Source organism: Pavona decussata, unplaced genomic scaffold (assembly GCF_977016875.1).
Source record: "Pavona decussata unplaced genomic scaffold, jaPavDecu1.1 SCAFFOLD_102, whole genome shotgun sequence".
Classification (NCBI taxonomy): domain Eukaryota; kingdom Metazoa; phylum Cnidaria; class Anthozoa; order Scleractinia; family Agariciidae; genus Pavona; species Pavona decussata.
Window position 1 is genome coordinate 3,329,615 of NW_028145517.1, and position 22,852 is coordinate 3,352,466.

Sequence of the window (22,852 nt, forward strand, 5' to 3'; positions counted from 1 at the left end):
AAATATCCATACTCCCCCCACGGAAGGGAATGGAAATTCCTGGGGGGTGGGGGGTTCCTAGAGACCAAAAAAATTAAAGAAATGTATGAGGTTGAATTGGAATTTCCAGAGGGGTGGGGGGCTCTTATAAGAAATCCCTTCCATAGGGGAGGTAAAGATATTTTATGGAACTACACAATATTAAAGAGCAAATTCTCCTTTCTTGTCCCCATACATTTCCTATAAAAGTACGGAAGAGAAGTTATTAAAATATCAAGAAAATTCACCTAGGTTAATCATATTCTTAATTCTCATGACCTCAGGGGTTGAATAAGCATCGAAATTACAAGGAGAAATTTGATACTGATCACTGTTAGTGCTTATTAAAACAGGGTAAACAATATTACTGCTGAAAAGTTTTTTTTTAATTCTGCAAACTAAAATTGATAACTACAAGTACAACTACCATATTGTTTAAATATATCTGAAACCAAGCTTTTTGTACAAGTGCAAATGTTTAGCCTGAGCGTACATAAATACATGTATAACAGATGTGGCTAAACGATAAATTAATTCCTTATACTATGTTGTCCATTTTGTTGGGGATCCAAATAGTTTTATTAGTTCCTGTTTTCACGCAAATGCCATATGCTTCTATCATGTTTTTGTTTTTTTTCCACATTGGGAATCATTTCCCAAGTCTTTTCTGATTTCTTTATCTTAATTCATATTTTTGAAAAACATACTCCTTTGAAAAAATCTATCTAATTTGTAAATTAAAGTAGTTGACATGTTTCATATTTACAAATGTTGTCCTACAACAGGACGTTACACAAATTCTCCATAAATAATTGTGAAAAAACAGCGATACAGCTCCGAATAAAAAGCAGACAGCCACTTTGTACTGGCTTGTGACGGTTAAGATCAGTAAAAAGTTCTCCCTATAAATAATTTGTGTTCAGTGGAACTGTCATTTTGTGTGATTTTCTCCTCTCCATATATTCAGCCTTGTGTCTGTGAATAGAAGTACACAATCTGATGAATATTAACAGTGATAGTTTCTAATATCAGCTTACCATAATTGAGTTACTGTTAGTAACGATTCGATTTTGAACCCTCTTTACTCATCATCACCCTCTTTGAATGTGTGTTAATGGGTTGGCCCCCATTCCAATATCTATAATTGCCTCTATTGTACAAGGGTCCTTATTCCAATTAGCACCTCTATTGTATAAGGCTCTTATTTCAATAAGCACCCCTATTGTACAAAGGCTCTTATTTCAATAAGTACGTCTCTTGTATAAAGGATCCTTATTCCAATAAGCACCTCTATTGTATAAAGGGTCCTTATTTCAATAAGCACCCCTATTGTATAAGGCCCTTATTGCAATAAGCACCTCTATTGTATAGGGGCCTTATTGCAATAAGCACCTCTATTCTATAAGACCCTTATTCAAATAAGCACCTCTATTGTTGAAGGGCCCTTACTTCAATAAGCACCTCTATTATATAAGGGTCCTTTTTCCAATAAGCACCCATATTGTGTGAGGGCCCTTGTTCAAAAAACCGCCCCCATTGTGTGAGGGAATCTATTCCAAGAACGCAACTTTTTTATAGCTATGAGAGTGGAGGCAAAGCTATTGTGGGATAGTAAATCTAGTGTATTCTGACTTAAACGTAGTGTGTACAGGCATAACTGGATCTTAATCATACTCTTGCTTTAGCGTTAGAGTTACTGTGAGAGCAGAAATGGCGCAGTGGTGAGAGCACTCGCCTTCCGCCGGCAACCAATGTGACCCGGGTTCGATTCCGGGACTCGGCGTCATATGTGAGTTGAGTTTGTTGTTGGTTCTCATCCTTGCTCCAAGAGGTTTTTCTCCGAGTACTCCGGTTTTCTCCTCTCCTTAAAAACCTGCTTAAGAGGGCTTCGAGAATCTAGTCCCAAGTGCGTAAACGTTTACGAAAACCAACGTGTCTTCGTCCAAAATAGGGTCACGGATTTGGCAAACTTTGCAGGACATCCTCACAAACTTTCCGAGGAGGACTGGTGCCTTCCCAGTTCCGGCCTTGGAGGCGTTACATGTTTTCTAAGCGCACATTATTCAATTCGTGCCAGCAAAACGTGCCCTTGGGCCTAAACTACTCAGTGTTTAGTCCCGTAAATCATTAAACGTGAAAACCAAAGCTACATGTCTTACCTGGAGCATCAGTTTTACAGAAACCACACGACTGTGGACACCACTTTGTCATGAATCTTTTCCAATAATCGCAGTACCCGTCGTGAGACGCGAAATGTTTACATTCTTTTTTGAACTTATCTTGGCATTTTGCTGAAAGATAAAATTGGAGAATATTACGCTTTACATTTTGTTAGTGTAGAGACGTGCTGGTTTAGTCGGTAATGCATGAGAAAAACGATGTGAGAATCGCTGGTGAGTCTGTTCTGGGCCATCTCTACAGTAGACTTCTTTCGTAGGCTTTCTTTTCGCAGCTGCTTAAGTTGCGTACATAGAGCGGTTTTCGATTGAGTGCTGAAAGTAATTTCGCGTTTGCTTTGGTTTTGCTTTACTAAGCTCTGTGATTGGTTAACACTAAGAAAGCTCGCGCCACTTTCTCAACCAATGGAAATCCAAATCCAAAACCATCGTGTTTTCGCCGCTCTCGTTTTCCCGCGCTTGGCGCCAGTTACATGTATTTGCTTCGAATTCTGATTGGCTCGTTGAGTTGTTTACATCTGTTGTGATTGGCCAGAGTAATTACTTTGGTTTTGGTTTACGACACTCAAACGAAAACCGCTCTAACTGCGATGGTCTCTCGTTATTAATTCTTTCATACGCATTTCAAATGTATGAATTTCTGCTATCCAGTAGACACCTTACTCCACTCTGCCAATCTTCACCTATTTGGGCGTAACTAGATGCGAATCTATGCTTAATAGGGAATAGGCGTAAACTGATCGTCGTAACTATAAGCGTAGACTTCCTCAAAGTCCGTTTTCGTGGGAGTCCAGTGACGGCGCATAAGAATAAGACGATTTGAGGCAAGTCTACCATAAGCCACGCCGTTTTCTTTATCCGGGTCGAGTAATTTTGGTATTAGTTTTTAGTGTTGTTGAGTTTGTGTAACAAAATATTTTGTTTATCTCGTGAAAGTCAATAACGGAGGGAATTACACTGTCTGGAACCGAACATGGATTGTTGTCTTTGTAGCTGAGATATCAGTTCTGTATGCAACCGGGCCCAGTTTCTTTGAAAAAAAAAAAAAAAAAAGCTAACAAATACTACCTGTACACTTACATTTTTCGGTCTTTTTTCTCTTGTTGCCGGCGTTAATAGCAGGTTTTTTGTCCCAAGCTTTACATGGATAATCTTTCAACAACTGTTTGATGTCGATGACACTAAAATCGTCCATGTTACCCAATGGTCTGTCAGGATCTGATATCGACTGCAGAGTATTGTCGCCGTTTTTGCTGAACGCTCGGTTGTCATAGTGCATCAAGCTGTCAAAGTCGTAAGGTTCCTCTGCGCTATCTAATCGATCAGGTCCGTAACTGTCAAAATTCTTTTCGAACCCTAATCAATCAATCAATCAATCAATCAATCAATCAATCAATCAATCAATCAATCAATCAATCAATCAATCAATCAATCAGTCAGTCAGTCATTCAGTCAGTCAGTCAACCAATCAACCAACCAACCAACCAATCAATATACATGTATTAACCAATCAATCAATCAATCAATCAATCAATCAATCAATCAATCAATCAATCAATCAATCAATCAATCAATCAATCAATCAATCAATCAATCAATCAATTATCCACGATTACTAATTAAAGCATAAAATTATGCTTGTGAGGTCGTGTGTATATAGTTAACACCGTCCTGGTTAACAGTAGCCACGCTCCAAGGCTTTTTCTCTCGCTCCGGTTGGAGGGAAGATTAAGAGGATCTGGGAACTAGATTGTGTTAACGTGACATAGGCCATTTCCGACTAGACCGAGTTTCTTTGAAAAGCTTTGCACTTAGCCTCGCTTTCAAAATGAGGTTCACAGCAACTCGGAAATGACCTGTTGGACTATGACATGAATTAAGTAAATTACTTAATCAAAATTAATTAAATTAATATATCCTACCAGGTTCAATATTCCACCACAGAACCATAATGTAGTCGTCTCTGTCAGTGCGTGACTGCTCGTGGAAGAATCCCAGAGTATGCATCATTTCATGTAAAACTGTGCCTTTGTATTCGCATCCTTCCCCGACAGAGATTCTTTGCTTACCTCCTTGGCGACCGATGGCTGAAAAGCAACTGAAAAAGAAAGTGAGCAGTTAAAGGATAATCCTCTGCTTTGCAGTGCGAAACTCTACTGAGCATGGTGACAAACCCGAACTTTCTATCCAAAGCTACAGTTTCTTTACGAATCTTAATCTTTATTCTTCCCCATTCACACACTAATGCGTTTTTGAATGCGTTTTCGTTTGAAAACGCAGACTTTTTGATGCGTTTTCGTCTATCGTCCACACTAAAACGCCCGAAAACGCCGTTGAAAACGGAGACTTTCTAAAAAGGTTTCAAAAGTGGAGACTTTTGGAAACGCATCGTTTTGAAAACGCTTCGTTTCTTGTGTGGAGTGGTGAAAACGGAGACTTTTGAAAACGGTGACGTAAAATGCGTCACATTCCGTCGGTTCCAGTCCAAATCGGAGCATCTATCCAAGATGGCGGATGGTCTTGTGATGTTAACACATGCACAATCCCAGGTCCCAGTTGTTTTCATCGTTTTAATGTGGATAGATGAAAACGATACGAAAACGCTTGTGTGGATGAAAATATTTTGCATCGTTTTCGCCGAGATGAAAACGGACACTTTTGAAAACGCTTTAGTGTGGTTGGGTCCTTACAGGAATCCAATGTTATGGAATACTGTATATGTAAAAAGTGATACCAAAAGTCAATGTTTTATTACCCAAGATTTCCTTCAAATTCGACGTAGTCTGATTCATTGGTGCGAGGAACAAATTTCACACAAGTTCTCTTGTGAAACTCCCGCATGGCTTTTTTGATGGCTGTAAGAGCCTCTTTGCCTGTAAAACGAGAAATCAAAACTAAAAATTAACTTAAATGTTTCAGGGTAAGATTTTTCTTTTAATCGTCGCCGTCCACTACTGATCGCGAATGGTGTAGAGGGGTTTTCAAACCGAGTGTCGAAAGCAATTTGCGTTTGGTTTGGTTTTGCCTTACCACGCCCTCTGATTGCTTAGCAAAATTCGCGCCACTTTCTTAATCAATAAGAAACTAACCAATCGTAACATGCTCGCGTTTTCCCGCGCTTGGCACCAGTTACATGTATTTTATATTTGCTTCGAATCTGATTGGTTCATTACACTGCGTCTGTTGAATTTGGTCACCGGAGTGCTAAACGTCGGTGTGAGTTTTACGACACTCAGTTGAAAAGTTGAACTGTTTCATATACTAACCCCTTGAAATTGGGTGGTAACGGCAGATAGGGATACTGATATTGCAACGTGTTTTTCTTCACAAACACGCTTGAATTAGCATGGTCAAGAAATGCGATTGTCGCCGTAAGTCTAAATTTACTTTTGTTTCGGAAACTCAAACAAACGGAGTGAAAAACAAAACGAAGTCGTTCCAAGTCCTGCAAATGATAAACACACATGGTCATTAGCCGGGCAATTCAAATAATGTAATATCTTCCTAAAAGTTATATCAGCACTGTGCAACGCGATAATATGGAGTGAGCGCTATCAAGGGCTTCAAGTGAAGTAACATACAATATTCACTCTGTTTATGAACCGTTACACGCGAGCCAAAATTAATAATAAAAAGAAAAAGAATGAAGAATAAGAACATGTTTAAAAAAGGAAATAGAAAGTCGTAAAGGGAAGCTCCTGCCTTCTTCTTTACGTGTACCGGTGGAACGGAGTTTGGTGAGGGCTCTTTTGTTCTTGCCATTTTTGATGAGGCTAAAGCTCAAAGTCTGAAAAATTCAACGACTGCGAAACCAGCGGTACTAACATTCCGGATAGAATCGGAAGTTAGAATGGCATTTTCGGATTTTCTTAAGTTCTGCAGTTCTCGTATACGTGCGCTAAATGATATCTGACGTGACAATCTCACGGTCGATCGATTTTGTTCTTTGCTTCAGGTCACGTTTGCAGGCCCGTTTGAACGGTTTCAACATGTGCTTCAACATGCGTTCAACACAGTTGTTGAACCAAATGTCGGGAGCGTTTGAACAGGTCGTTCAACATTGTTGAAAGCATAAAAAAATTTGAAAGTGTGTTGAATCAAATTTAAATTGTTTTAAACTTTCATTCAACATCGCTTCAACTTTTCTTTTGTTGAAAATGTTGAATGTCGTTGAAACCGTTTGAACACCCCGATCATCCAACATTTGCCCAACACCGGCCGTTCAACTTTCAGTTGTTGAATGAATGTTGCGCAAGTGTTGAAACAAGGTGAACAGTCCTTAACCCAGCTGAGTAACCGGAAGCACAAAAGATCCCCCAGTTTCTAGAAGCACCAAAAGGCATTCCGCTGACAGACGTAAAGAACAAAAGGCAACAGTTTCCCTCAGTCACGACTTTCTATTTTGCTTGTTATCCCTTTTCTTCCCCAAAATATTCTTGTTTCTTCATTAATTTATTTTTTATTAATTTGGGATCGCGTGTAACAGTTTACAAACAGAATAAATATTGTATGTTACATGTACTTCACTTGAAGCCCTTAACAGTGCTCGCTCCATATTCTCGCGTTGCGCGCAATGCTGACGATTTTTAGGAAGATATTACATTATTTGAGTTGCCGGGTTAATAGCCGTGTGTGCTTAATTTCAGTCTTGGTTTTGTAGATACCTCACTACGTTTGTTTGCGTTTCTAAAACAAACGTAATTTACTAGATGCCCATTTATTTATTTATTTTGGCGATGTGGGTGAACGATGTACCGGCGCGCAAAAGCGCCATTTTGTCTCCTCCATCACTGTTGTGGTTTTTCCAAACAAGGCATAATACAATAAACGAGTGTACTTACCGACGCTTGAGTCAATTTTGTATGGTACCATACCATCCGGCCATCTCTTCACCATGTCTCTAACAATATCACGCTTGGTTCTCGACTTCCGCGCATTCAGGGCGTTTCTAAGGCTGTCTGTCACCAGGATATCGCCCTCGATTATTTCTGAAAGGTGAAGCCAGAAGTGATACGGAACTCACGAAATCTCAGCCCATGCAAACTGTCTCCGGTCAAAATTACCGGTAGTGCGGTCCAAGGATTATGTAGCTCAATTGTAAATGACCGTTACGTCAGAGAGCTGTTGTTGTTAACTTGTTGTTATTTCTCTGAAACTAACGCATATTAAAATTTGTTTTTACGAAATCTCAGCCCATTCAAATACGGCTAGTGAGGTTCAAGGATTACAGCTCAATTGTAAATGACCGTTACGTCAAAGAGCTTCATCTCTGACCGCAATGCTGTTGTTTTTTGCACAAAGAACGATCTTGTTGTTATTCCTCTGAAATTAACGCATTAATTGCAGGTTTTCCTTGCGTCAATTCCTGTTCCTGAATAGATGATCCCACTCACTCCTTCAGCCGTCCGGCCCAACTCAAAACTATTTTCGCTCTGTTCAACAAAAGAAACAGCTAACACACTGAAGTATTGTTCGTGTTCACCATGCTTTAATCTCTACGAAACATATTCGAGGCCCAGACAATAAAATATCCAATAATTCTGTTTTAACAGTCTTTATAGTTAAACCGATTATCTGAGATCACCCGCTATAATTCACGAATGAAATGAAAACGTGGAATTCGGTCACGAAAAGACCAACTTCAGCTTCCGTGATGAATCGATCCCAGCGGTCGCCATTCTCAGAGATCTTAAGCAGTTTATATACTCAAATATGTTACAGTAAATCTATCACACTGTAGAGGATAATACTAATAAGTGTTTACACAAGCCTATTTTCAAGTATAGGAGACGTTTTAGTGCACCTATCGGATAAAGCAAATTATAAGATTTCGTCGCCATTTTAGGATTTGTAAGTACATGCAGAATCACCGGACTGAGAAATTTGAAGAAAAATAGTCGGTTATAATGTTCAATGTTTTCTACTGTTGGGTGTCCCTGTTATAAATTGCTGGACAGCAGGAAAGAGGAAATTCAAGCGATGATGAGATTAAGAATCAGTCCTCAGATTGATCTGTTTTACCAGTGTCCGTATTAGTTCAAAAAATCTTTCAATCCGATAAACTGTGTTTATCCGGCTTTGATAATGACTTCAGCTCGGTTAACTTGGCAGATTTTCGTGCATTCCCGTTGACCACAAGAGAGCTTATTGTATTTCAAGTAGTAAAATAAATCTAGCAAAAGTTTAATAAAACAGAAAATATACTCTGATTTTACTTAAAAGCTTGCACTTCGCTCTAAAAAAAATACATGTTACCTAAGCTTTTAGCTGAACTTTCAAATGTGTCGGAACCTTGAACTTGAATATCAAAGTCAAGGTTTCGCCGATATTGTTCTCCGTCTTTAACAAAACGGCCCATATAGCACTACATGCACGGGGTATGCTAATCAGCACAAAAGCTTTCCAGCTGTATTCAGTGCGATGTGTGTTTAGAGAAGAAAGTAGCAGATTCGAAAAACTTCTTTGCGAATCAACTATAACTGCGAGCGATTGTGTTAACGGTTGTCTTGTCGTCTTCGCCTCGCAGATCACTAAAACCACCGTGTATGTACTTGAGATTAAAACAATTACGTACCGTGTTGCCAGTTATATAGTATCAGATGAAACAGTTGTGTTCGAGAGCTTCTCAAAACGACACTTACAATGCAAAGATGTTGGTTAAAGTTTACATGTACTCGAAAAGAAGCTCTCAACAGGCAAAACAAGCTGCGGACAAGGGCATCCATTTCCTGCGGCAAGAAAGCATGGTTTGACGCGCGAAATACCAAAAATACATGAAACTGGTTTCAAGAAATGGATCAATATAATTTACAGTGCTAACGAGCTCGATAATAAATAATAGACGTAATTCTAAATTGTCAACACTTTCTACTATGTTCCTTTTGTCCTGTTTTGAATTGAACTCAAATGTGAGAAAGATTGGTGATTCGACGTTTGAATCATGTCAACGTACTACAATTGTTACATTATGATATAGAGAAGCTACACAGTCGCAATCCTGCGAATCTAAACCATTTAATGTCCGGGGGGGCATGGATGTTTAATTTTAATTCCATAGCTCTTCCGATCCTTTCTCCTTTATCAGAAGAAAACGCAAAAATATACCTTTGTCATACGATAACACGGAGAAAATTTAGACTGTTATTCAGAGGAAAAAGCCCAAACAACCATCCTCTTTGTGGCAGCTCATAACCGCTATAAAGCTGGCGTAGAAAGAAATGCACCCCCCCCCCCCCTCCACTACTTCCCAAAAGTTAATGTATGCTGGCTGTGTTGATTGTTTCTATTTTTCAATGGCCGGCGTTGTGCGGTCGAAGCAGCTGTGTCAACAGTATGGTACTTGAAGAGCGGATTAAGCTGCTAAGTCAATTAAAAACTACACTGATTTTTTCCAAATCTAACTGCTACTGAACTGAATCCGGTTCACTAAAAACCTACCCCATGAAAGCAATTAGGCCGATATATCGGTCGCGTGATCACGTTATTGAGTGTTAAATTAATCGCCGGGACATCGAAACTGCAGCCATAACAAAAATATCGAAGTTGTAATTAGAAGAACACCATAAATTCAGCAATATTGTGCATGTACCTCTATTGCACCAAGTCGAGTCACACATAGTGATTTTAGTAACTGGCGTATTTCGTAATGTACTATTAAATTTCATGATCTGATTTCACGATCTGACGGAGTAATTAGGACAGTTACAAGACCTAAAACATTAAAAATATTGCATACTACAGCCTTTGATAATGACGGAGTGTTGTACTGCTCCGTTTGTAAAAAAAAAAATCCGCACGTATAGAGAACGCAAACTTACATGAAATAAAGAAAATTGGTTAATCGATCAAAGTAAGCTAATCAAGTTTCTTACCGTATTGTCTGTCAGCATCGCGCTGGCTAGGTCTATGAACCGCAGCTACTGTGTGTAAGAATTCCATCATGGAAATTATAATCAGAAGTGAAGTTAAAAAAGAAATCAGAAGTGATTTCATTGTGTCGTTGTAGTGAGCCCAAGGGTAAATGAATCCGCTTTCGTAGGCGTGAGGGTTGAGCGCGTGATTCAATCTGTTATGATAAGCTCAGAACCAGCTGAAAGGAACTGCAAACAAAACATTGATCCTATATGTTTATAGAATTGAATGCCGAGATTAATTTGCATACTTTAGTTGTCTACGTAGAGTAATTGATATCGCATACTTACGTTGACACAAAGAGTTTATTGGGGTGGAAAGGTCTCGGTTGATGTTTATACGCGACGGACTTCAGTACTCACCCATCGCGCGTCACAAACTAAGCTTCGATTTTCATAGCGATGGACAGACTTAAGGTCTAATTAATCGATCGCCGATCAAACTTATACAGCATCATCATCGATACAGGACTGATAACTTCATCTTTGTTTTGTAATAGCTAAGAGGGTTCTAGAAGGTGTAGCCGAGCAAAGTAGAACGCCAGAACGTAAAAGACGGTCGTGCTGTCCATATCTGCTGACTGTTGCCAAGCAACACATCTAGAAAAAGGTCTTGAAGTTCTGGAATTTGGGAGGTCCTTTTGTTATCGACCGAATGGACCGCCAGGTCACTGTTCATTGTCATAACTTACAGGTATGAAGATTTGATCAACGGGGACAAATTCCCCTTTCATCTGATTTTGTTGTCCTTTTTATTAACTTTACGAATATTTTCCTCCAGTAGTTGGCTCCAAGCCCAGTCCCTCCACTTTTCTTTTATATTTTGTTTTGTCTCCTCTTTTTCATGTCTGTGAGTATGTGTGTGACTGAGAAAATAGAAAGGCCTGTGAATTCTCACAATTTGTTTTCTTCTTCTTTTCAACGGAACATTGTCTTTTCCTTACAGAGAGACTTCATCCTCTCTTGCCCGTACAGAGTATACAGAGCATACTTGCACGTTTAAAACATGTCGTTTTTATCCTTGGTTCAATTTCAATTTTCGTTTCTTGTATATGGCAATAGTCATAATGGGCATAAAACAAAGAGAAATGAGAATTTAACCAAGGGGGATTCAAGTAAACTACAAATACAACACATCCATTCTCTATTTTGGCATTCATTCTCAAGACAAAGTTAAGTAGTTCTGAGCCAAGGAAAAACAACCACCGGGAAAAGGGCGCGGGTTCTGACTGCACTCGTGACCGTTTCCGACAACTCATTTCCGCCGTTGGCGTGAACGACAGAGCTTAGTGGGATAAGCGCTTAAAGGATCGCTGATCCTTTTATCGAGCAGTGAGTAGATTTGAGCAAATCCTCCGTGAGATGATAAGGAAAAAATCAACTCGGGCGCAATTTTTTTGAGGAGGAGAGGAGAAAATGGAGTTGAAAATAACGGTACATGTTTGTAAAAGATTGAAGGATGTGAAGGGAGTGGGATTTCACGAATATAAAAAATAAAACAAGGCGTGTGTGGGGATTTGCAGAAATCGGAATTCCGGTCTTTCCTGTGGTTTTATAAACCGATATTTCAGTCGAGGGGTGCAACCTTATCCAGTATAAAGATGCGTTTTGAGCTGAATCAAATCCAGCCACGAAATTAGTTCCGACACCTCATGCTGGTTCGATTGGACGACTCGGGCAGAGCTGCTACGCCAATCACGTTTTATAGGCCGGCGTTTATCACTGAAACCTTGTTCTTATTTAATAAACATCGAGGTTGAAACATTGATAAGAGGCTGCTTCTGCTGTTCAAACTGCAGTTGCAGGTTACTTTCGTCGAAATAGCACTAGATAAAAAAATATCTCTTTTTAAAGTCAGTGAAGTGTTTTCTTCGCGTCTGTAAAGGAGTATGTAAACGGTCTGTAGAGTTATAAAAATTTACAATGTCAACTGACGGCAAGTTTATCGGTTTATTGGTTGCCATATTTCTCCATTTAAGGGTCTTTTGCTCACATATTTTGATATGAAAGGTCTAATTATTGTTGGTTCTTTGTAAATAAAGAACAACATGTTTTCAGTTGTTTCGGCATTTTCAACTGCTATTGTCAGTTAGTTTTCCGGCGACCGTTAAAATTCGTCTTTTATGGAAAAAGCTAGGTTTCTATTGATAAAGAGGTAACCGTGAGTGGTGTTGTAACAGCGGCAAACGCGGGGATTTACTACCGATTTTATCGATTCTGAACAGAGATAGTTTATTTATCGGCTAAGTCAGCCAAGCTCCTACCATACTTGACCTTTGTAAATTCTGTCCAAAAAATTTACGTGCTGTCAATCTTCCCGGGGTGTGCAGCTTTGTTCTCCAAACCCTGACCTTATTCGAGACTAAAATATGTCATTTTCCGGCATCTTTTTTCAGGCCTGGCCTATCAGACCCAGTTTCTACAATCCATACGCGTTTTCAGACTTGCAGATCAGATCATGGTTAAAATATATACCGAATTGCAGACCAAAACAGCTCGAAAATCACATCCTTTGATGCCGCACGTACCTAACCTAAGTATCCGATCTTACCTTTCTCTCTCCCCACCCCTCGCCCCCGCCCCGAAAAGCCTGATAGTCAGGCTACACATAACTATATATGTAGCTTATACAGGGAAGGACCCCTTCCCCCCGGAGCTGGCCACCTTTCAGTCGATCTAACGGATTTTGGAGTCCTTTCCGTCGAACCATATTTTCACATACTAGTTCGTTATATCTTTCTTTTTAATATACGTTAACTTAATTTGTTCCTCTTATATAACGGATGCAGATCTTTACGTGCTGAGTCCTATGTGAAAATAACGCCGATGTTCTCAGTACGAATATTCCAGTTGCTGTCTATTACATATTACCTATTAATTCGAAAAATTTAGATCGCTTCGACGTACTAGTTGACCACATCGAGATAAATATACGGTATACATGTATGTAACTTTTGATAACAATGCTTTGTTGGTATTGTAATTACTTTCTACATATACTAACTTATACTGATAAACGTTGGATATTGAACTGACTCAGTGTAGTTATTATCACACTAGGCACAGCAACAGACTATCCGTCTTCTGCAGGTCAAGCACAATTTAAGCAAAAATTCTTTCATTTTTAGTGGCGCCAAATTATATAATACTATTCCTTTCAACATCAAAACGCTAATAATGTTCATGCATTCTCTCAGCTACTTCTTTTGCACGTAGTTATTAGGTTACTTGATAATTATTTTAAGTTACCTAATTGATATTAGGATCCCTCTGTATCCAGCCATTAACTACCCTGGGTTACCATCCAGGGGGGGGGGGGGGGGGGCATGTTTGGGTAAAGGGGTGCCGCAAGAGGTTTGAAACCCTGACCCTGTTTAGGACGAAAATAACCTTAAATACCTACCCTGTGTAGGACAATGTCCTCTACTTTAAGACCCTATTTAGGACAAAGGACAAAGCTCTTGTGTTACACAAGTGTTTATTGGCAATAGTCACTTACCGGACGTGATGTTTGCGCATTGAAACGCAAATACCAATCACAACAGATAAAATAATACACTACCTAGAAGTGATGGCGAAAAATCCCAAAATTTCGCATTAACAGCGGTGAACCTTAAGTGGAAACTCAATTGACGTGAACCATTGTTCACTAAACTAGATAAATACAGACTAACGTCTCTGATTTTGGATTGCCAAATAAATACTCGACGACAGTCTTGCAACCATACCCTGTCTAGGACGGGTCCAGGGCAGACTCGTTGGTAATTACAGTTGAACCTCTCCACAACGGCCACCTTGGGGACAGAAGAAAGTGGCCGTTGTGGAGAGGTGGCCGTTATGGGGCCGGGAGGTAGGGGTGTAATATGACACCTTTTTTTTTCGAGAAGTACAACATGTTTATTGTGCCAAGTTCATGCTTACGGTAGCCTATAATGGCAATTCAATCTTAAATAATATACTATATAGATAAAATACACAATAAAACGTAAATAATGTTTTGAATCAAAACGTTAACAAGACGAAACGAGCAAGGTTCACAACATCCGCTATATTATTGTAGACAATTTATGCTTACTGCAGCAAATAAATGGAACACAATCAAAATACGTATATCATTAAAATGAATACAGAAACGTAATGCAGGTAATGTTCCGAAGGCAAATGTCGATTACTGCATCAGTTTATAAAAAAGGTTTTTACAAAAAAGAACTGTACTGGCCGTTGTCGAGAGGTTATTTTGGCAGTTCGGGACGCACTTAAGTAGCCGTTGCCGTTGTGGAGAGGTGGCCGTTGTAGAGAGGTTTAAACAAGAGATAATGTATGGACTGTCCGCCGGGACAAAAAATTGTGGCCGTTGTAGAGAGGTGGCCGTTGTGGAGAGGTGGCCGTTAGTGGAGGTTCGACTGTATATACCCTGTTCAGGGCAGAGAGGCCAAAAACCATACCCTATCCAGCGGCACGTACCCGTATAGCCCATATAGGGGAGTTCCCCCCCCCCCGGGTGCCGAAATAAAGCTTACTTTAATAACATATTACTTCCCTTATCTTACCAAAGGAGATGAAGAAGCTTTGCGTAAAAAGATTTATACTGGGCGTTGCATTTCATGGAGAACCGACGTCAAAATATTGACACGGCCAAGAGGGTAACACCCATACAAAAACAAAGGTACATACCAATGGTAATACAATTTTATACGTGATGTTCTGTGATCTATCAAATCTGTAGAATAATTAAGGATCACTCTTATTAGTGCTGAACTAAGCCCCAACAACACAAGAAGAAATAAATGAATTAACGCATCATGTTAACGCCATTAACAGTGCCGGTTAGTGAACAATGATCTTTTAATAGCATAAAAATAAATAAAACACGGGTTCCCCCAAGTAGTTTCATTTTTCACATTGATTAACCTTTTGTCGAGTTCTTAGCAGGTCCTTTCCGTCCAATTATTTCGTTAAATATATAGATAAATAAACCAGGAAAGAAAGAAGGAAAGACAAACGGACAGATAGAAAGAAAGGATCTACTATAAAGGAGAGAAAAAAAATAAACGAGGATAAAATGAAAGGAAGTGATGTTGAAAAAGAAAGAAATTAACGAACGAGCCAGCGAGAGGTAGAGAACTGATCAATGAAGGAGCGGACGAACGGATAAATAAAATACATACAGTATGTTTTGAAAATATGAAACAAGGTAAACTCTTACGGAGATGCTGCGTGAAAAATTAGCTTCACCATGGTGATCCAACTGTTGGCTAATAATTAAAATGGTTTTATACCCCCGGAGAACTTTGTATCCTTGGTCACCTGATTCACTGATTCACATTTGTGAATTGCTATCCTGTGTTTCTAAGTAGCACCAGTCCTCCAAAAACACTCCAATTTTTAAAAACATGACGGAACGTTGTTAAGTCAACTATATTTGCAAAAGCGAGCTTTATTGTCTTTGAAACAAAAGATTTTGGTTAATTAAAATTTTATGGATTGAAGGCTCTCACAGTTAGGTTCTTTATTAACTTAAGCAGATGTGCAAAGAAAGTCCGAACAAAGTTCAGAACGAGACGAAACATGAACTTAGATTTTGTAATACGTTCTTCCATTCGTGACTTCAGCCTTGCTGTTTTTATCGCATTAATTCTTTTCATGGCTGCTAGACAAATTAAACTAGGTCCTCTGAGGCGGGTAACTTTTACATCAACAACGCGAGACTGGATCAACATAGCCTGCGAGCAGTATCTATTTTTCCCGACTTTCATTCCCTCGTTTGATGTTTCCTTTCATTCACAAGAATAGAATTGTACAATTCTTAACAACTTGATAATTGTAATTTTTTGACGTTAATTTTTTTCTTTATCTTTTCTGTAAATTTTAAGATAACGACGAGCATGAAAAGTTTTGAAGCTCTGCCACCACGATTAACGGATTAGCTATTCAGGATACTTGATATTTGATATTTGATACTCGTAAAGCTGAACTTTACGACATTTAATACGTACTTGCTCGCATGCTTGATTGATTGATTGACTGTGTTACTTATAGCTTAATGCGGGAATCTTTCATGCATAAAATCACTCATGCACGGATAAAACGCATGTATATGAATTTCACATTAAATTTCACTTTCGTATGCTCAAAATGGTAGAAATGCAGGGCGACTTTTTGTTTCCACGATTTCAAAACGTTTTGTTTGAATCAGTGTTTCGTTGTTTTTCGCATTGTTTGCGTGACGTGAGAAAGTGCGTGACGTTTTTGCGTCCGCGTTGTTCAAGATCAAATGTCGCAATATTTCCGAGAAATCGAACACCTCTCGTAAAGGAACTCATTTAGTTGCAAGGACAATGGAGGCGCTTGCTTGTATTTTAAGGGTCGTTTTATTCGTGTCTTTGGCTTTTCAGTGTTCGAAAGCTTTGATCATGTACATTTCGACAAACGGCAACGATTCAGCTCCAAATTGTGGATCCAGCGCACACAACCCCTGCCAGACACTGGATTTCGTCTTCTCACGCGCTCGCCAAAGAGGAGCAAATTCGACGCAGATATCAGCAGCGAAAGGTAATTACACGCTGAAATATAGCCACAATTTTACCAACGTGAATAACTTTGGACTGATCGGGCAAGGTCCAAAGCCAGAAGATGTAGAAATAACGTGCGAGGCAAACGCAAGTTTGTCCTTCATTCTCAGCGATACTATATTTTTCGAGGGAATCAAGTTACAGAAGTGCGGTGGATGGCGTCCGAGCTCAGTCAATGCTAAAAAACCGTATACCGGATTAGATGGGGCCAAGTTTAAAGTTGCTTTGGATTTTCGATACTGCAGGAACATACGAGTCGCAAATGTAGTGATTTCTTCATCTCCAGGGCTTGGCGTAAATTGTTATGATGCTGGTGGCGTGGTTAATTTTACAAATTGTATCTTTGCTAACAACACCGCTTTCAGTGATGTCAGCTCAAGGAACATCTCTGAAAAATGGATCGTCGAAGGGTTGCATGAATACGTATGGTCAGGAGGGGGTGTTTATTTGGCGTTAGACCCTTATGGCTATAACACTGTCAATGTCACGCCAAGCGAGCACGAGACTTACCAGCACAACAACACGTTTATCTTTCGGAAATGCAGTTTTCTCGGAAACGAGGCCGTGTGGATGAACGCAAGCACAGCGCATGACTTCGTGGACACGCCAGAACTACAATTCAGTCGTGGCGGTGGCTTGGCAATTTATTTTCGATCAAACGCCAGCGGATGCAACATCGACATAGAATCTTGTCTTTTCCGTGGTAATCGCGCCAATTGGGGAGGTGGTCTACAAGTGGAAATGAGAGAAGAAACGAAAAATAATCATCTCATAATGGAGAACTCTAGGTTTGAAAACAATGAAGGATCTCTAGCCGGTGGAGGAGCTCGAATGGGCAGCTTTGTTAATGGATTCCAACGTCATCTTAATACCTTTACAGGAAACAACTGCCAATTCGTGAATAATACGGCCATTTGGGGAGGCGGTACATCTCTGTACGGATCGTCAATACCTGGGAAGTGTGCCAGGCACACAGATTCTGATCTTTCCCAATTCCTCTTTAATGAGTGCCAATGGACCAACAACAGTGGGACCGTGGGCGCCGCCAGTGGAGTATTTCTCTTAAACAGAAACGAAGATCAAATTGGGCCAGAGGTGCCATACCACATCAGCATTAATGGATGCACGTTTTTAAGAAATAATGTTAATCAAATGGAAGACCTTGTTTCAATCGGGGAAGGTGCGTTTTACAGCGTCGAAGTGCCTCTTGTCTTCCAGGGAAATGTGAGCTTCGTCAACAACATAGGAACAGCTGTAGCGTTAGATGGGGCAACAATGGAAATTCACGACCGCATATATTTCATCAACAACAAAGGACTCAGAGGAGGCGGCATGGCCATGTATGGACGTTCAAGAATTGTTTTTAACGAAGATTCGTACGTGCTCTTTGAAGGGAACCAGTGCGATGCCCAAGGTGGAGCGTTGTACATTGCCGCACCCGGACCACCTTTGGTTAGTTTCAATGCAACTGGCACTAACACTCACAACTGTTTCTTTGCATATGCCAATCCCTCTGTTGATTACGACGCCTGGAAAACAAAGGTAGTCTTCCAAGGCAATAAAGCTCCTTCTTCTTATTCTGGAAATTCGGTCTATGCGACGACATTGAAGAATTGTAGGCGTGCAGGTGAACCTCGACAAAATAACTCCGTCCTGCGGTGGAAATTCGTCGAATTCAAAGACCAGAATGGTAGTATAAGCTCCATAAAGGACGAGGTTGCCACAGACCCTGTAAACATGCTTTGTAATAGCGCAGACTGGGAAGTTGCTCCAAGCGAAGTTTTTAATGCTTCAGTACAATTGTTCGACGAAGTCGGTAACTCCGTCCTCGGAATTGTCCACGTAAAAGTAATTCCTCATCAGACAACATCCTCTATCGCATTAGCCACCGCTTCTTCTTTGTTCGTTACAAACGGTAACATTTCGTACCTGAGATTAATTGGGACATCGGGTGAAAAATTTTCGGTAGAGCTTAACTATATGGGGAGACAGGTTTTAAGAGAAACAATACTCGATCGTACATTAAAATCCTGCAATCCCGGGTTTAAACCATGTGGTAGAATGTGTGTATGCATGGACTCCACTGATGATAGTGTCACGAGATGTAAGTCGGACGGAAAGACATTTTTTCTTAAACATGGCTACTGGGCCGGAACAGTGAATGGCAAATTTGTCACTCATTTCTGCCCTACTGGATATTGTAAAACCAAACTGCACAGAAGCGACAAAGAGTACGATTCTAACGACATGTGCAATGACGACAGAGATCAGAAGAGCATACTATGTGGAGACTGTAAAGCAAACCAGAGTGTACTGTTTGGAGGTGAACACTGTTCCAGTAAATGCTCCAACTGGTACTTGCTGTTGTTACTTTTATATGGGCTGGTTCTCCTTGGCGTGGTTATGTTAATTATGTTGATAGATCTTGATTTCTTTACGGGGTATTTGAACGCTTGGCTGTACTCCTACCAGGTCATGAAAGTGATAACTCCCGATGGCTTTAAATTCGACCCCTTTATCGAGTTCATCATCGGCCTGGCCAACTTCCAGTTGAAAGCAGGCTCTGGTGGAATTTGTTTTGCCAAAGGATTGGACGATGCAGACAAGTTGGTGATAATGTACGCTCTCCCAACCTTTGTTTTGGTGCTGGTTGTTGTGTTAGCCAAGGCTGTGGGTAGGTACCCTAACTGGTGCTTCAGCAAACGAGTCAAAGCCGCCCCCTTCCGCGCCTTCTGCACAATTGTTGTCCTCTGCTACACCGATATCACGCGAATCTCACTTCGAATTCTGCATCCAGCTCTTGTTGGAGATAAAGTTGTGGTGTACGCACAAGGTAGTATGGATTTCTTCACAGAGAAGCATATTGCCTACGGCATCTTGGCGATCCTGTTTATTGCGGTGTTTGTGGTACCATTTCCATTGATTCTCCTGTTCCGTCCTTTCCTGACGCAGTGGCTCCGCTGCCTAGTGAATCTCAATCGCTGGAAGCCAATCTTTGATGCTCTTCAGAACTGCTTCAAAGACCAGTATCGTTGGTGTGCAGCTTTTTATTTTCTCTCTCGATTGCTCCTTTTGGCCATTTCCACTTTCGTTTCTTTAGGTCCCGTTAAAAGGGCGCTGCTGGAGAGTTCCTGCGTCATGATTCTTCTCACAATCGCGTATCTGAGGCCTTACAAAGAGGCGCGTGATGTGAGAGAAGACGAGGAGAGCTACGAATGGATCAACATGTCAGACACCGCCCTACTGGTTACGCTGACACTGATCGCCGTGTTCAGTTCTCCGATCGACAACACCTTGGACAAGAGCACCTGGCAGGGCTTATCCGTCTTCGTGGATGTAATTGCTTATATTCCCTTAGTGGTACTTGTCATGGTAGCTTTCCGATACGTCAGGAAATATCGAGAAGCCAAGAAGCTCCGAGATGTAAATGTGTCAGAACTGTCTGTCTCTGACATATCCGAAACGAGTGATGCTGCTGCCACGCATCATAACGAGCGTATATAACTCAACAGTCAGGATTAAACACAATAGGACTTCTTCTTTTGTTGAACGGTAAAACAATGACCCAAAACTAAATCGTTATTGATAGAGTAATTTTAGGTTGACAGTCGAAAGACTAAGAACCAAAGTAATCGCTCTGGCTAATCGCAAATAGTGAAAAACAACCCCGTAAACCAGTCAAACGCAATGCAAATACTGGTTGCGAAAGGAGCTAGAAATTTGAAATAAAATCACAGAGCACAGCTGGAGTACAGGAAAAAACTAAAGTAAAAGAAAACAACTTTGGACAGTCACTTGAAAACCGCTGTGTGAGGTTACTATAGGCTTCCTTTTCTCTTCCATTGAGTGTGTAGTCGACGGTATACGAGGAAACCTAAAAGGCGCTATGTCACGAGAATTTTGTTGGTGTTTAGTCAAAATTATTCCAACTTTGTGAGCACGTTCCCTTCCTCGTGATTTAAATGTTCATTTATAACCAAAAGGAAGGTTTCTAGTGAATCGTTGAAGACAGCATGCACCCTACTATAAGTATACGATAGTAGTTGGTGATTGGCAAAATTCGAAAACGTTGGGCAATTTTTTCAATAGTATCAATAACTAGTATAGTTGGGTATACTCATCTTTAGGTTTTCAGTGGTGCAATTGTCACTTAACTTTGAAGCACGAAAACACGTTCAGGCTGTGTTTTGGAAGATTTAAGCTCATGCAAAGTAATCTTTATTTTAAAAAGTGCCAAATACATACTTCGTAAATAAAAAGTCTGTGTTTTTTAGGGGCATCCAACGCGAACGTATAAGGAAGCTGCCTCAAATGTCGTTTTCTATTTTCGGAGATCGGTTTCGGGCCGTCAAAAGGGCCACTTGCATACGCTAGTAGACCCTAGTACAGTTTGTTTTCTCCGGATTCTTAAGCTGAATTTTACGTCGAAGAAAAATGGGAAAGAATCGCTTTTCCCTTTCCTCGAACTTACAAGTTGCCCTTGACTTTCCGGAAAAGTTTCGCTCACCTTACCTCGTGTAAGAAAAGAAATTTTTTTGTCTCTTCGTAAAAGAAAGGAATCGTTGTTTGGATTTTTCGAAAGTCTGAGATGACATGTCACCAAACATAAAACTTGCTTGTCATCACAATTAAATCTCAATTTCGCTGTCCATTAATTAAGGCGATTTAAACAGAGTAGGAGAAGAACTGTTGGGTGCCTCTTGTTTTGTTAATCAGTTATTTTCATTTTAGTCCCTCTTGGGGTGCCCAGGGCCAGGTTGTTCGGAGGTCGATTAACGCTAATCCACGATTACATGTAAAAGTTAACCAAGGTTTTCATCTCGCTCATTAAAAGTGGTTTTTGGAAGCTAATTTTAAGCACATGTTAAAGAAAAGCCAAATCTGAGGGACAAAAATCTTCGGCAGAACCTTTAATGAGTAGTTACGTTCACGTTAATCCAGGATTATTTTAATCGAGCTTTGAACAACTGGTAAGGTAATCTAGTCATCGAAGCAAGTTCTGTTTTCTATCCGAATTCTCTCTCCGTTATCCATGGCCTGTCTTCCACTTCGAATTCATTCAGCTCTCTCTAGATCTCTTTAGGCAAAAGACGATAGGATCATATAGGACTGATCCAAGTAATATATCAAATACGAGGAAGAGTGTTTCACCAGGGGTGCTTACCATTTACGTGGAGAACCCGGAACTTCCAGCTGGAAAATCAAATGGTACGCATCATTCCATTTGGAGTACTTCTGAAATTATGGGCTTCTGGTGAAAGTGATGCATTTTTATTACTCCTTTTAGGATTTTACAGCTGATGTTCATACATTTTGCATGTTATTCATCTTCTGTTAAGACATGCTAAATCATTTCGTATTTATGCCGAAAATTTCCATCCGGGTGGTTTGCTTAAATGGTAAGCGCCCCCAGATGTCCAGGCATCGAGAAATGGGTTAAAAGAGAACGATGCACATTATAGTTTTCCTAACCGACTGCGAGGTATTTGGATACCTGATGAAACGGTCTTTGATAATCTGTTTTATAATCTTCTCAAGCTGTTCATAATTCCTGGCGAAATTCAAAGCAAACACACAAAATATTATGGTAATTAAACATCCTAGTTACCTGGCTGGTTGTCCGACTTATTTCGTTCGTTTTTTGAATGAATTATTAATACATTTGGTGGTGTAAGTTGATTTGACAATCCTCGAGATCATGTGCCCAGCTATTTTGAGTCGGATAATCTTCAGCACTTGCTTCCTTTATTTCTCAAAAACACATGGTAGATTTAGACACAAGAAATAAGTAGTGTTACTAAAGATGAAAAGAAATATTGCTCTTAGAATCAGCACGACTTTTCTCCATGGTTGAACTTGTTTATCAAATGTAGTAAGAAAGACAGATTCCTAGTTATGTTAGTTTTATGGAGAACTGACCTTAGAGGTTATATCATTACAACGAAGTTTGGACAGCCAGACATTGATCGAGACTCGATATTGTAGCAATTTATCACTGTGATATTAAGAGACGGCGTAAGAAGAACCATACACCACGAGAACTTTCGCTGTCGTAGTTTTTGTTAGGCTGATCATGATAATAAATTTATCTGCGCTATGTTTTGTCATTTTAATTGTGGTTATGTAGCAAGTGGTCCTCTGAACACCACGACAATAGGTGCATTTTGCAGATAGT

General features: G+C 40.0%; 2 protein-coding genes across 2 annotated transcripts; one reads left to right on the forward strand and one right to left on the reverse strand.

Moving 5' to 3' along the window:
* Positions 1-386: 386 nt before the first annotated feature.
* On the reverse strand, positions 387-10,718 carry LOC146471674 (hatching enzyme 1.2-like). The gene is made up of 8 exons (XM_085120194.1): positions 10,397-10,718; positions 10,067-10,294; positions 7,037-7,183; positions 4,951-5,068; positions 4,118-4,293; positions 3,276-3,551; positions 2,178-2,309; positions 387-993 (listed from the first exon to the last, which is right to left on the reverse strand). Exons 2-8 carry the CDS (start codon positions 10,185-10,187, stop codon positions 950-952), a joined length of 1,014 nt encoding a protein of 337 aa, XP_084976320.1. The 5' UTR covers positions 10,188-10,294; positions 10,397-10,718; the 3' UTR covers positions 387-949.
* A 5,503-nt stretch (positions 10,719-16,221) lies between these two features.
* On the forward strand, positions 16,222-22,774 carry LOC146471675 (uncharacterized). The gene has a single exon (XM_085120204.1). The coding sequence runs from the start codon at positions 16,444-16,446 to the stop codon at positions 20,179-20,181; it is 3,738 nt and encodes a 1,245-aa protein (XP_084976330.1). The 5' UTR covers positions 16,222-16,443; the 3' UTR covers positions 20,182-22,774.
* The last annotated feature ends 78 nt before the right edge of the window (positions 22,775-22,852 follow it).